The 15827-nt window shown below is 38.8% G+C and overlaps 1 protein-coding gene across 9 annotated transcripts in view; it reads left to right on the forward strand.

Moving 5' to 3' along the window:
- TTC3 (tetratricopeptide repeat domain 3) overlaps positions 1-15827 on the forward strand; it is a 96680-nt gene that overhangs the window by 65748 nt on the left and 15105 nt on the right. For 8 of the 9 annotated variants that reach the window (XM_088144676.1, XM_088144671.1, XM_088144678.1 and 5 more), the window contains 9 exons: positions 81-149; positions 507-603; positions 2196-2296; positions 3318-3405; positions 9245-9349; positions 10216-10622; positions 11516-11633; positions 12564-12791; positions 13704-13790. In XM_088144676.1, the coding sequence (XP_088000802.1) occupies positions 81-149; positions 507-603; positions 2196-2296; positions 3318-3405; positions 9245-9349; positions 10216-10622; positions 11516-11633; positions 12564-12791; positions 13704-13790 (1300 nt within the window). The remainder of the gene's footprint in view (positions 1-80; positions 150-506; positions 604-2195; positions 2297-3317; positions 3406-9244; positions 9350-10215; positions 10623-11515; positions 11634-12563; positions 12792-13703; positions 13791-15827) is intronic. The other variant, XM_088144675.1, reaches the window with a different exon arrangement.

Consider the following 15827-nt stretch of genomic DNA (forward strand, 5'->3'; position numbering starts at 1 on the left):
TATAGTTAAGAAATATTGTATTCAATATCTATATGCTATGATATTGCTTGTTCCTAAAACATATCTATGTAATAAAACAGATATATGAAAAATATTGATGAGAAGGATAAACAGTACAAAGCATATTTGGATGAATTTCTGGAGATCAGGTAGGCTTAAATTTGCTTTATTTAATTAATCTTCAGCTAGACTTTAAAAGCTTTCCCAGATCATTTGATAGGGTTTGGTAGATGTATACTCTCCATTGAATACTCAGAAATTACTTTGTGAAGAGTGCAGTCGTAAGCCTTCAAAGAGGAAGTTGTAATCCTGTCAAGAAATAAAGTGAAAAAGGCCCTCTATAAATCAGGTTAAACATGTTTGCTGTGTTCTAATTAAACTTCAATTATGTGTTGCTACTTAAATTTATAAGTAATTATATACTGAGTTAATTTTTTGCTTTGCATGATGTGCATGCACATAGAAGTCTGAGCATATGTTAAACTGTCTTTAAATTTACTTTTCAGTAATAAGTTTGAATGTGAAAAAGTAAAAATGGAGGAACTTATAAAGAAGAGCCAGGATTACCAGCAAGAATGTGTTGAAAGAGCAATAGCAGCAGAGGTAAAATATATGATGCTACTTGAACATATTTCTGATTCCTGCAAACTATTCATTGTCTTCATAATATTTTATCATGCTTGTCTAGAAATTACACACTTGAAGTAATACTCTTATCAGACACCCCCCCCCCCCCCCACGAGGACTCATCAGCAAATCACATTTCTCATGACTTTTCATGGCTTTGTTCAGTATCTTGACCAAACTTGGCAGAAGCAGCTTGGGCCAGCTGAAATCTTTATTGTAGATAAGAAGGAAGTCATATGTAAGAATTGGTTGCCCACTGCCAGTGAGAAAATGTAAATGACTTTTATAGCCTTTGGGTTTAAACTTGTGGCTTCTTCCTCCTTACTGTCCAAATTAATGGATAGTTGACCCAGTGCTAGTTGGTCTTGAAGCCCAGCAGTTGTATGTTTACATAATGGACATCTCCGGTCAGGAGCTGCTGGTTCCCACTTTAACCCTCACACCCTTCCCCCCACCCCCAATTCCATTTTCCATCCCTCTCCCCCATAATTTGGAAGGATCATTTCTCTCTCTCTTTCCTTTCTTCTGAATTGAGCTGCAGGAGAGGTGTCTTCCATAGCTCTATCTCCATTTCTTCATCAACAGGTACTCCCTCCATTTTAGACATTTCATGACTCCTGGCGCCTTTTCTTCCTTGTTGAGAACCTCCCCCATTTCAGAATTCTCCTCTCATTTTCAGTGAAAAAGCCTCTATTTCTCTCATCGCTCATGCAGTCTCACTCCTCCCCATCAAGTCCTCCTCCCTTTCAGAGTTAGAATAGCTGGCAGATACAGAAACTTTATTACAAGCTTCTGTGATAAACTTGCAGTAATTCACAAAGTGTTGAGGTTTAAAGTTGTGACTTTTTCCTCCTGCCTCTCTAAAGTAATAGAATACTTGTGTAGCGCTTGGTGGTCTTGATACCGAGTGGTTATTGTATGTTTTTATAATAGCCATCTCTGGCTTGGGAACAACTGGCTTCCACTGCAACCTTGGCACTGACTTAAGGGAGAGGGAAATAATGAAGAATTGATAATTACATATGGACAAATCAGCAGCTACCATCCTCACGGATAAATAATAATAATAAAATGGACTGAATTGGCCTGTTTTTCAGACCACTTTTTTGGCATGATTGGTGGGGTTTAAGGGGGAGGGGGAGCAAACAGCTACCATTCCAGTTCTTAGAACACTAGAAAATGGCCTGTAATCATCCACCTAAAATTCAGTTGTTTTGCTGCCTAAATTTGGTAGTCAGAACTCAGCATCCTGAGGGCTGCAAGCAAGAGGCAAATTGTCCACCCCTCCCTTAGTTTTTGGATCAAAATGTTACTATTTAGAGTAAGTTTTAGAACACATATGCAATTTTGGTATTAACTGTTTTAGTCTTTAGTTTGTTACTGGCCCTGTATTGGTTTTTAAAATATTTTTATGCTGTTACATTTTCAACATCACAGTTTCCAGTAATTAAAAAGAATAGTGTCATAAGTGATTGGGGTTAGTTGTATTCTAGTGTTACAGAGTTAATATGATACACTGTTTTCTCCAGCATGATGTTTAGATTTATGCTAAATTAATTTTATTTCAGGTGTCAGTACTTGAAAACTGGAAAGAGATGGAATTATATAAATTATGCAGAAGGTCAGCAAATGCCAAAGCCAATCTTAAATATCTAAAATTCATGACCAGGTATCGTTTAGAATATACAAATATTCTATTGCATATGTGGTTATTGTGAAAGGATCCTGAATGGTAGCATAAATCAGGGATTTTGATTGAAACTGTGTCCATGGAACCTTAGGAGTCCATGAGAACTTGATCTGTAAGAGACTGAAGGGGGGAGAAAACCCACCTTCATCTGAATGCAGCTGATTTTCTTTCATTAGAGTCACCTCTTGATCAAGGATCCCTGGAAATTTGATTTTTTAACTAACAGGTTCTATGACCTGAAAAGGTTTGAAAACCTCTACCAAATTGCTCACCATTCGCTTTTGGCGTTAGATTCTAATTCTTCTTCTAACAAATCATACCCGTTACTAAAATTTCTTCATGTTGTTGTAGGTTGCAGCGTAGAAAAATAATGTGATTTGTGAACTATGTATATGTGTATTTGCTTCACTGAATTTGACTCTGGCAGCAAGTTATAGCACTATCACAATCGTTCAGATTATCCTGAAATGAGTATGTCAGTTGATAAAACATTTGTTAACAATTTGCGCTGGCCATTTTTTTCCTGGAAACTGATATAACTCCTTTTGATGCTTGGAAGGCCAACACATACGATTTTAGGGTTTTGCAGTACTTTTTTCCTCTGAGAAAGCTCTTTTGACTCAGGCAGTTCATGGGGCGCAAAGCAGAATTTTCTTTTTTTCTGCCTAGGTCATGCTGTCTTGTTTTGTCCTAAATCTTACCTATATAAAACCTTGATTGACTTCTCTTTTTCCTTCCCAAAAAAGTCTTGCCTTTCAAATAATATGAGGACCTACTTTTTATGTTTCAGCTCCATAAACTTGTTTTGGAAAAGAATGCTTGTAGAAAAAAGAATGCAAACTCTAATATATTAAGCAGCTATTTATATAGATTGAATTACTAGACTGTCATTTCATGGTTGGAATTATTTTTAATTATAAAAGCAGGATATAAGTTTTATGAATGGATTAATTAATATCAAAGTATCAAATTACATAAACTACATTATATCATTCTCCAGTCATTCTGCAAGGCCTCAGTCAAAGTTACAGATTGATTCTTGGGAGTCATTTATTTCCAAAATTGGGGAAGAAAAGAAAAAAATAGAGGTAAGTCTCTTGTAGTAAATCGTGTAGAATGCAGATTCTACAAATTAAGTGTTCTCTTAAAAGGCAGAAACAGTGGCTTCTAGGAAGTTGGCCTATTAAACTTGTTTTGAACCATGTTTTAATATCAAGATTTTTCTGAAAGCCAATAAACCTGGTTCAGATATACTAGAAGCTATATATTTTGGCTTCTGTATTTGTTTCCCTGGTCACAAAGGAAGGAGCAGTGCAGATACCTGTCCAGTCATAGCTAATGTGTGTAATCTTCCTCCTTGCAAAAATGACTTAATATTGCCTCTTTTATCTATTGGTAAAATGCATACATTTTCTTAATGTTGTGGTTATAGAAATAATCAAGATAGTATGTGCGTATAAAATGCTATAGGGTTTTAAAAGTCTTTCTGGCATTCAGGACAGGGTTCATATTTTAATTGTATACTATAGGCATTTTCACAAAATGTTTGCCTTGGTAGGCATGGTCAATCAAAAGGTGAAAGGCACGGTATAAATCTAATAAATAAATAAAATAATAATTTTAGCAGAAGGAAGACTGCTAGGGTTGCCCCCCCCAAATACTCCAGCCTCCCAGATTGCATTGTAACCACAGTGTATCACTGTCTTTCTTCTGCACAGATGGCTGTATCTACTCTTTTTTTTTTTCTTGAAATGCTTCTGGGTCAAAAATATAGTACCCACAGTATTAGTCCTATACTTTCTGTGTTCAAAAATGTATCTTATTATTATTAAAACTAGTAGTCTATGGAACAGAGTGCCAGTCTTAAGCATAAATTTTATTTCTGTTAATCCTTCTGGTCCAACATATACCTTGCATGCATTTTTAAAAAATAAAAAATGTTAGTGGACTTCAGACCACTGTTGGAAATGTGCTTACTTGCCCAGAAAAAAACTGAGGGAATAGAGAGCATCATGGGAGGCTGGTTGGGAAGAGCAGTCTCACTAGTCTGTCTTCTGGTAAATGGGCATTTTGTTACACATTGTGCCTACCATTCAGTTGTTTTTACAGGTAGTGCTTGACATGACCATTCATTTAATGACCATTTGAAGTTACGATGGCACTGAAAAAAGTGACTTACTACTGGTCCTTGCGCTTACGACTGTCGCAGTGTCCCCATGGTTATGTGATCAAAATTTGGGCACTTGACACCGGCATGTGTTTATGACAGTTGCAGCATCCCGGGGTCATGTGATCGGCATTTGTGATCTTCCTAAGGGGCTTCTGATAAGCAAAGTCAGTGGGGGAATCCGGATTTGCTTAATGATTGCAGTGCTTCGCTTAATGACCACAGCAAAAAAAAGTCGTAAAATTGGGCATGACTCACTTAACGACTGCATCGCTTAGCAATGGAAGTTCCAGTCCTGATTGTGGTTGTAAGTCAAGGACTGCCTGTACTACGGGCACTCCGTCTCAGTCTTGGAAGGAGCCAGTTGGCCACCCAGTCTGTTCCCCTGCTCAGTGCAGGAAGCCAAATTAAAGCATCCATCACAGAAGGCTGTTTAGCCTGTGCTTGAATACATCCAGTGAAGAAGAGCCCACTATTTTCTTGGGTAATTTGATTGAACTGGTGAATTTCTCTTACTGTTCAGAAGTTCTTTCTTTCATTCAGAATCTGCCTTCGTGGAACTTAAATCCATTATTCTATGTCCTGAATTCTGGAATGAGAGAGAATCAGTCCCAATCTTCTTTGTGACAATTGTTCAGATCTGAGGAGTGCTTTCATATTCTTCATTAGTTGTCTTTTCTCAAGGCTAAACATACCCAGCTCTAAACTAAATCTTAGTTTCTAATCCTCAGGTTACCTTTATTGCTCCTCTCTGAACCTATTCTAATTTTTCTGAATCCCTCTTAAAATATGGTGTTCAGAACTGGATACAATATTTGAGGTGAGGTCTGACCAAAAACAGACCAGAGAGGAACAATTACTTCCCGTGAGGTGGAAATTATATTTAAATTGATGCAGACCAAAATTGTATTTATCTTCTTTGCTGCCACATCACTGGCTCATATTCAGTTTACAATGAAGTACTGCTCCAAGATCTTTTTCACAAGGACCATTACCAAGTCAGGTATCTTCCATTCTATACTTGTGCACTTGTGTGTGTGTGCGTGTTTTGTAAGTGAAGAACTTTGTGCCTTTCTTTATAATTCTGATACTTGCAATTCATTTCTCTAACCCAGTGTTTCTCAACCTCGGCAACTTTAAGACGTGTGGACTTCAACTCCCAGAATTCCCCAGCCAGCATGGCTGGCTGGGGAATTCTGGGAATTGAAGTCCACACGTCTTAAAGTTGCCGAGGTTGAGAAACAGTGCTCTAACCTATCAAGATTGTTTTAAATTATATTTCTCTGTCCTAGGGTATTCCATATCTTGCCCAATTTTATATCACTGCAAAAGTTATATGCATTCCCTCTACCTCATCATTCAAATTATTTATTAAAACCGTGAAGCATAGAGGACTCAGGAGTGATCTTTGTGGCATTCCGTTTGAAAAGAAATATTTGATGGCACTCCTCGAGTATGATTTTCAAGCCACCTATGTATATGTTTAGTCACCTGCTAATCAACATACCATGGTGTACTTTGTCAAATGTTTTGGTGAAGTTAAGATGTGTTATGCTTACAGCATTCATACAATTTATTAAAGTTACCCAGTCAAAAATGAAATAAGATTAGTTTGACAAAATTTGTTATTAACAGATCCATACTGACACTAGGTAATTACCACAATGGGTTTTTATATTATTGTTGTTATTATTAAGCATTTTAGAAAAAATATAATGTACCAATAATAGAACTTCTTGTACCAAATATCTCTGAATATAATATTTAGTGCAAATTTAATATTTTTTCCATCGAAATTCCCATTGTTTCATTTCTGTTACAGTATTCAAATTCTGTATCCATTTAATCATACAATTTTTTGTCTGTTCCATCACATTGTTTTCAAAGTGCTTACAGTTCAGTCTCTATCTGATCTGTTCTAGAATCTTCCCAGGTATCAGTTGAGACTGACTAGTCTGATAGTTTGCTGGAACTTCCTTTTTTAAAAAAACAGGGACAATATTTACTCTGTAGTCATTTGCCACTTCGCTATTTCTCCAGGATTTCTCAGGTAACAGATATGTATTCAACCAGGCCATCAACTATTTCCTGCAATACCCTAGATGTAATTAATCTGGCTTGGAAATGTTATACAGTGTCAAAGTTCTAAATGTACCCATGAGCTCAAAACATTTGGGACATCTTTGCTTTGAGTTAACTGTGGGGTTCATAAACATTCTTGAACATAGAGATCATGGCTCTAGTGTTCTCTGGGCCATTCCCCACTGCCTATTTGATTGGCCTGCCCAGACAACTGATGGGCCCAATTGGGTTTCAGAAGGAGCTTGGGGTTCTTCCAGAGGATCTGAAGCATGGTTCAGTTGAGGCCTTGGTTGCAGTTTGGAGTGAGCATGCCTGGATCAGATTGCACCTGTGCAGACTCTCTGTGTTTGCAGATCTCGTAAAGCTCCTTGGTTTACTGAGGAGCTAAGGGAGATGAAATGACACAAAAGATGCCTAGAGTGCCTTTGGTGAAAGACAAGGTGTGAAGCCAACCAAACATGGGCAAGAGCCTTTCTTAGGACTTACCTTGTGGTGATAAGAGCTGCGAAGCATATTTACTTCTCCACTCCTATAGCATCTGTAGATAGATGGCCATCAGCCCTGTTTATGGTGACCATGTCCCTTCTGGGTAAAGAGGGGCCAGGGAAGCCTTTGCTGGGCCTCTTTGAGGAATATTCTCAGCATCTGTTGGACAAAATCACTCAGCTTCACTCAGAGTTAATCTCTGTCTAGGCAGATCCTATGGAAGTGATTGAGGCACGTTTTCTGGGAAGAGTTTCAGTAGGCTACTCCTAAGGAAGTAGACAGGGTCCTTGGGTCTGTTAGTTCTGCCACCTGCATGCTGGGCCCATGGCCCTCCTAGTTAGTTAAGGCATCCCAGGAGGTAGCATGTGGTTGGGTCCAAGAGGTGATTTATGCCTCTTTGTGGAAAGGGGTGGTGCTGCCTGTCTTGAAGGAGGCTGTGGTGCACCCCCTTCTTAAGAAGCCATCTTTGTACCTGACCATATTAGACAACCTTTGTCTGGTTTCCAGCCTCCCTTTCTTGAGGAATGGTGTTGAGCAGATGGTAGGCACTCAGCTTCAGAGAGCCCTGGATGGAGTGGATTATCTGGACCCTTTTCAGGCTATAGCACCAAGACAAGGTTGGTCATACTTGTGGTTGACCTATGGAGGGTTTGAGAATGAGGGTTTGGGAAGTTCTGGCCCTCCTCGATCTCTCAGGAGCTTTCAATACCATTGACCATGATATCCTTCTAGAGTGGTTCCAGGGGTTGGGAATGAGGGACACTGTTTTGTGGTGGTTCTCCTCCTTCTTCTGTGACAGGTTCCAGTCAGTGTGGTGGGAAGTGAGGGATTAAGCCCTAAGCCCTACAATGTGGGGTGCCTCAGGACTCGGGTCTTTTACTTCCTCTTTTTAACATCTGGGTGAGATCATCTGCTGGCACGGGGTGCAGTATCATCAGTATGCTAATGATACCCAGTTGTACATCTCCAGCCTTGGCTGACCAAGAGACACTGCCCCGGTGCTGGCTCAGTTCCTGGAGGGAGTAAGGTTTTGGATGGGGAGAAATTGGCTTCAGCAAGATAGAGTAACTCTGGGTTTTTGGTCCCCCCCGTTCAGGTAAAATACCTTTGACTCTTACCAGGGCTGCACTCCCCCCAACAGAGCTGGTATGCAATTTGGAAGTTCTCCTGGACTCACAGCTCCTGCTCCAACAGCAGGTGGCAGCCATGGCTAGGGGGGCCTTTGCACAGATCCATCTTGTGTGACAATTGCGGCCATTCATGGACCGGGAGGCCTTGCTCGCGGTCACTCATGCCTGGTCAGTTCCTGGTTGGATTATTGTATTGTGCTCTACATCGGGCTGCCATTGAAGACCATCCAGAAACTACAACTGGTCCAGAATGTGGCAGCAGTGGCACAGTTATGGGTGTTCCATGTTTTACCCACATTACACCATTGCTGCATGAGCTGCACTGGCTTCCATTTTCTTTCTGGGTACAATTTAAAGTGCTGGTTACCACCTTTAAAGCCCTAGATGGCATGGGACCAGGCTTCTTGCAGGACTGCTTCTCCCTGAGGGTATCTGCCTGGCCCACCAGTCAGATAGGATGGGCTTGCTCCTCGTCCCCTCCCTTAAAAGTTGTCATCTAGTGGGGCCTAGGAAGTGTGCCTTCTCCATAGTTGCCCTGCCTTGTGAGATCCTTGCCTTCTGGAAGATCTTGACGAGCTGGCTCTTCCCACAAGCATTGGGGTAGGATGAGGCTAGAGCACAGCATAATGGTGCACAGATGTGTGGGATAGTGCTGCCTTGGGATGCCAAGGAGTTTTTATTGATTTTATTTTTGGTTTGGGTGGTTTTGTTGGTTTTACTGTTTTGTACGCTGCCCAGGGTTGTCATTACAATATGGGCGGCTATATAAATCTTTGAAAATAATAATAATAATAATAATAATAATAATATGTTTGAGCTTAGTGATTTGCTTTGCAGGATATTTATTTCTCTTTTTTTAACTAATAAAAAGAACTTAGGCATATGTCATGACATCCCTTAAGGGACCAGATGCTACACGTAATGTTAGCCTAAGAATCAGGTGTTCACTTATATAGTTCTTACTGATAGATTATATTTTGGGCTTTCAGCCAAATAAGTCTACTCTTGATAGAGAGTTCAGATCTAAGAATGTTAAACGTACCTCTCATCTCTTTTCTGCAGAGTCAGTTTGAAGAGAGGATTTGTATAGTAAAAAATGGTGCTCTTCTAAATAATATCACCCCAGTGGAAACTGCAGATCTTCAGCCACCTAATGGTTTGTCATCAGTAAGTATTTTATGAGTGTTTTTACATCCAAAGTGAACAGATTGCTGCATTCTCACGATTGCAGATTTGAAGCATCAAAAAGGTCAAGCAGTTCTATAGCTTGCTCATGTTTTTACAGAGAAGTGTAGTACTCTCATCCTCATGCCATGCGCCCTCTAGGGTTTTCTTTCCTGTGGGAAGATACAGTCCCAAGAAGCTGGCATCTGGCGCCACCAGCACTGGTTTGAACAATGGATGGGTGGTTCTTCAGCTTTTTTTCTAAATTGCTGCCATGAAACATCGTTTGAACACCCAGAGAGACTGAAATGAGAAGAAGGCTGTGATGTCCCAGTATGAGATTCACTTTTCAATAGAATTAAAGGCTGTGATGTGTTACAATATTTTGGTAGAAAATTTCAGGCCCTGTTCTGCTGATATTCTTGGTATATCATATGGAATCATATGAGAGAGTGAATATATATTGACAATCTTATTTTTCTCTAAGTAAGGCACTGTTATAAATATAATACCACATATAAGTAAATGACTGCCTGAGCAAAACAGGTGACATTAAAATACTCTTACTGTCTTTTTGCTTTAATTTTTATTGTCCAGTTTTGTTTTATTTGGGAATCATTGGTGTTGGATGTGATATTTTAGTGTAGTATTTATTTTTAATATTTTTATATATTTATTTTTACATTGGCTTATTGCTCATGTTCTTTGTGTGCCACCTAGAATCTTAAGGCTGAGGCAGTTTTTAAAAATTATAAATAAATAAAGACTTCAATCTCAAGCTGTCTGATGTGGCAGAAACAGTTTTTGAATGCTTGGAATATTTTTTTCTCATCATATTTGGTCTTCTTTGTGCTATTCTTGTCCTTTAGGCAGCTCCTGAGAAGTCTCCTATTAATGACCCAGCCATCATAATGTATTCAGCTGCTGCTCCACATCTGTTTGCTTCATTTTCAGACGTTAATGACAATTACCCCTTACCTTCCAAAGTTAAAACTCACCCTGGCAATCAAGATTCAGAGCCTCCTTCCAATAAAGACGTTGGAGAACTACCTTCTGAATGCAGACGAAACTCACTTTCTGATAAAGTATGTCTGCCTCAATCACCAGGGAATTCCAGAAGACATATTCAGAATGTCCAGCTACAGCACAGCATTCTAGAGGAACCAACAGGAGCTGCAGGACTGGACTATGCCGCAGTTCTAAGCAAACCAATTCTCACAAAGCTATCTGAAAATATCATTGACCAACTTAGAACTATATTTCCACACCATACAAGGTATATCTACGCTAGAAAAAATGGGTAGCTCACACTTTAGTTGAAAACCTCTGTGTGTGTGTGTGTGTAAAAAGTCTCCTATTTAAAATTGTACTATGTATAATTTAAATATTCTAAAATATACTCTGACACAAATCTTCAGAAATGATTATCTATTTTTGCTCCTCCTAGTACGATTTAAAGTTGCTCCTAGAGAAAATCTGAAATGGCTCTTCCTGTCATTACATTAAACCAAGCAATTTATGATACTTGAGGCTTCTGCTTTTTGTGAACTTTGCTTCAGTATGGGCACAAAGTTCAAGACTTGGTGATAGTGCTTTTTGCACCATGCCACTTATTACCATGTTTGTTTGTTTTTTTCTTCACTTTATATTGGTTGGTAGAAACTGAGCTGAGTCTCACTTCAGCATTCTGTTATGATTCAGTTCAGTTTTATCTTCAAGTCAGTGACTCTGTTACTCAAGTTTTTTTATTCTTAGAAGAAGATTTTTTTTAACAATAACAATATAATAATTTGTTATCATATTGAGTCCTTTGCCTGGGATTCAGTTATATGTGACCCAGTTGCATAAATTCTTCTGAAACAAGAGTGGAAAGTATTCATGGGATGAGTTGTAACATTACATAGTTATCTTTTAAACTCAGAGTGGAATCTTTGTTTTATCCAAAGAACTATGAAAAATACGGTAGGTATCTTTAAGTTTTCATTGTTTTCACAAAGAAATAATAACTAGCTATTTTAAAAATATATATATTCTTGAGGATACAAATGGAGGGGGGCACAAAATGCAATTCAGTTTTAGATAGTCACGTTTTCTAAAATAAACCATAATTGCAGATAGTATTTATCTTCCGCAAAAGCTCTGAATAGCTGTGCTTCTTGTCTTCTGCAGTTCAGATTTGGAAAATTTTATAAAAGAAATCAATGTCAAGAATAGAAACAAGTTGAGCACAGATGAGTTCCTAAACAGGGTAACTGAATTTATCCTGGATCATCCAAACACAAAAAAGGTAATTTGCAAGAAATGTTTATGTAAGTACCAAAAAACCCCTGCATAATACATGTGATATAATATGGTATATATGAGAAATAAGCTCACAAAAGAAAATCTAAATTGACACATTCATACTCTACCTAAGGTGGGAAAGATATGGGGAAAAGTGTCAGGTTTTTCCTTATTTTCTCTCTGGCCTGCAGAAACTACATTTACAGAAAAATGCTTGGCAGGTCTCATTTTGGATATAGGAAGATAGCAGAATATTCAACGTGTCCCAGGCAAAATTTCAGGATACCAGTATTGCAGTTCCAAAGGCTGGAAACTGATACTTTGGAAAGTCCAATAGAAGAGAATATGTGTAGCTCAGGGTTGAACTGTGGAGTCCTTGGTGCTCTCTGAGCTTGCAGACATTTCATTACCTGACTAGGTAACATCAGTGCACATCTGGAAGCAAACAAATAAGCTCAGAGAGCACCAAGGATTCCAGAGTTTGGAAAGTCCTTAGGTTAGGTTAGGTTAGGTTAGGTTAGGTTAGGTTAGGTTAGGTTAGGTTAGGTTAGGTTATCTCACATTTTGGAATATGTGTGAGACTCCCTGTAGTAAATTTCATTTGTATAGAAAGAGAAGCGAACAATAAGGCCTTTTCTATTACAGCTCAGAATGTTTTGAATGGCTTGCCAAGGAAGTTACATAGGCTTTTCATTTTTACTGGGTATTCAACATGCATTATCAAAGGCATCTCTTTTGCTTAGAGACTAAGATTTGTCTTAGTGCTAATTTGGAATATTTACCACTGATATGTTCTATTTTGTTTGTTTGCTTTGTGTTCTTGCTTTAAATAATCATTTGCTTTAATCCATATATTTGTCAACTGCCTAAGCAATGGAAGAATAAAGTATAAATTAAGAAGTATCACTAATACTTTTCCATTATCATTTTAAAGGTTCTTTCCTCTTCTGGAAAAAATGAAAAGTTATCCTCTTGTTCTTCAGGACAAAATGGAAGTCATATTCAGAAAGTATTAAAGACATTGGGACAAAGCAAAACAAAGTCTAGAGTTGCTAATGAAGGCAAAAATAAAACTAGCCTTCCACTTCAATCAAATCAGATGCCATGGAAAACTGTTGGTGAAACATCAAAATCAAAGTGGAAAAAATCAAATGATGCCACTGTAGGTTTTCTATAAAAACTATGGTTTTGCAAAACCATTTGGATAATTTGGTATTATTTTGGAGCAGTCATATATATTCTTTCCAAAGCCCATTTTCCTTTTAACTTTCAAGGTCTTAGAAGAGTTTTCAAAATGTGGGCAGTGCCTAATATCATAGAAATCAGAGAATAGACTAAATAAATTTTGAAAATCCAGATTTTTTTTCAGAGCTGAATTTAATAAAGATGAACAGCGTTCGATATCAATATGGTATGGGAGATTCCAAAATCTTCTTGAAGACTGAAAATGAATTTTTCTCAAAGGTTTAATGAGAAACTGCTGAACAGTGATAATATATCACTGTTTTCAAAATGACCATTTTTTCACAAATGAAAGAGTTTTTAGAAAATGAACAGCAGGTTGCATGAAAGATAATTTTCCATGAATGGGAGGGAAAAATCACCTAATTGTGAAAAGTATAGTCTTAATTGATTCCCTGAGCAGAATTCACTTACGGAACTTTGGATACAATTATTTTTCTAATCTGTTGACACTGAAATATAATGGATTATAATATTCCATTCTAGAATTAAGCAGAGAAATATTGCAAAGACTCATGGGTTAGAATGATGCCTTTTTATTTTGATGCTGCTAAATTAAATTAAATTCTGTTTAAAAGGTACTTTTTATAAAGTCAAACAGTTGGCCCATTTGGCTCAGTACTTTCTGAATCAGCTGCTTTCAGGGTTAGGGTTTAACCCTGCCACTTTAACAGGAGATCATAGAGATCTTTATGCATGTAAAATAGAAGATATGGGCATTAGTTATTGGAATTCTTCTATGAGAGCCTGCATTTATTTTATCTTAATACTGTAGCAAGCCAATAATTTTTGAAGTATTGAAATAGCAGTAAATGCATTTTTTTTTCTATAGGATAATGATCCATGTGTAATATGTCATGAAGAACTAACTTCAAGTCTGTTGCATGTGCTGGACTGTGGACACAGATTTCACAAACTGGTAAGTGAATTATCAGCAGAGAAAGGGTTGTATTTGTTTCTTATGACTTTGCAAATTGTCTGGAGAATTGCTGCTGTATTGAACCACATTTTTAACATGATCATACTTAGTTTTTGCAATATACACTGAGTGAATTAACTCTTTGAGAGCAAAAGCACAAATTACATTGTGGAAGATTAAATCACCCTGGTTCCCAGGATCAGCACTTGCCTTTCAGTGCTCAGGCTGATACCTATAGCATGAAAAAGCAGCTTTTCCTTGCAAATTCAAAGTATGTTTTATATGGGCTACATTACTTAGGAAGCAAGTTTGCCAATCTCAAAAATGGATATGACCATAGTCATATGGAAATATAATGCTTTCATGGCAGTTTTTATGATTGCAGCTGTGCTTTTCGATAACTACTGTGTTGCTGTTCCTCTGGACAGACAGGTCAAACTGTTGACTTCCATATAACAGCATCAAAAAATATATGAGTAGAAGGATGCTTATATAATGGGGATTTTCTGTGCCATTTCTCCAAGGACTCCAAAATATAATGTCCTCCATTTTTCTTGAGCTCTCACAATTCACAGGAGAGGTTATTTTAGTGGGCATGGTAGGCAGCAGTAGAAATGAGTTAGGAAAGCCTCACCTTCAGAAACTTACAGAATACATTTCTTAATCTAGTAATTGAACCTCCTTGAGATGATTGAGGAAATACATGGTTGCCATTTCTTCCAGAGCCCTTTGTTGATGATATCCCCCTCATCTTCCCTAAAAAGGGGAATGTTGGAGACTGGATGATAGTAATTTAATATGGCCAGTCCAGGGCTGGCATCTTAAAAAAGGGTTGCACCAGTGCCTTCTTCTCCTTTGTACTCATACCAGCCCAGAAGGGATAGGGGTCCAGTCTGGAGGTGGCAGAAGCAGCAGCAGACAGGGTGAGAATTCAGAGCTTTACAGGAAACTACAACACTGAAACAGGTAGTTGGTGCCAGAAGCTTTCTGAAGACTTTCGAAAGCTTCATGAGAGCAGCACATGTGATTTGGAGAATGGTGGGTGCAGCCTTCTCGCGAGGTTTCAGAAGACCTCAGAAGCCTTCCAAAGCATCGCAAGAATGGCATGCACTATTTGGAGAATGGTGTGTGTAGTCTCGGGAATAAGGCCTGGAACAGGGTCAGGTTGGACGTGCCTCATCAGCAGCGGGAGGAAGACAGCTGGGCATGGCAGGGCCTGTACAGCACAGGGCAGCGGGGGCGGCTGGGGCTTTGCACTGTGGCACTGGGGTGGCTGGCTGCGGCATGAGGCTTGTGGTGACAATCCTCAGTGGCAATGCTGGGGCTCAAGGTGAGGCCTGGGGTCGGTGGCAGCTGGCTGAGATTGCTGAAGGCCTCAGGCTTCTACTTCATCCCCAGCGCCACCACCGAGGGGTGCCACTATGCAGGGTGGCCAAAAGGCAGAGAGTTGGGGCTGAAGACAGGCAGGTATGGGAAATTGAAGTGCCCCTACTGTCGTAAGTGTTGGTGGGAAGCCAAGTGCCCAAATTTTGATCACGTGATGGCAGGGGCACTGCAACAGCTGTAACTTCAGGGACTGGGCATAAGTACCATTCATTCGGCAGCGCCATAACTTCGAACGGTTGCTGAATGAATGGTCGTTAAGCGAGGACTACCTCTATACTAAGGTGCAGAGTATTGAAAACAAATTGGGAGAACTGGAGATCTTAATTCAGGAAGACAAATATGTTATAGAAGCTGACACTTGAGGATTACTCATGATTGGCACATTGCACTGGAGCCCTACAACTTACTCAAAATGGTAGACCCAACAGAAGAGGTGAAAGTATTGCACTATATGTAAAGCAAAAGTATACTTGTATAGAAATTCCGGAATCAGAGAATGGAAATTCTGTTAAAGTTGATAAGGAGAAAGAAACAGAAGTGATGACATTGTGGGAGTTTATTATAGACCACCAAGGCACACAAAGAATTTGGATTAGGCATTTCTATGTCAGATAACCAGTCTTTCAAATAGGTATGCAATAGTGATAATGG

Source organism: Python bivittatus, unplaced genomic scaffold, assembly GCF_059951505.1.
Source record: "Python bivittatus isolate LINGU-HERP-01145 unplaced genomic scaffold, Pbiv_v1 ctg000350_np1212, whole genome shotgun sequence".
NCBI lineage: Eukaryota > Metazoa > Chordata > Lepidosauria > Squamata > Pythonidae > Python > Python bivittatus.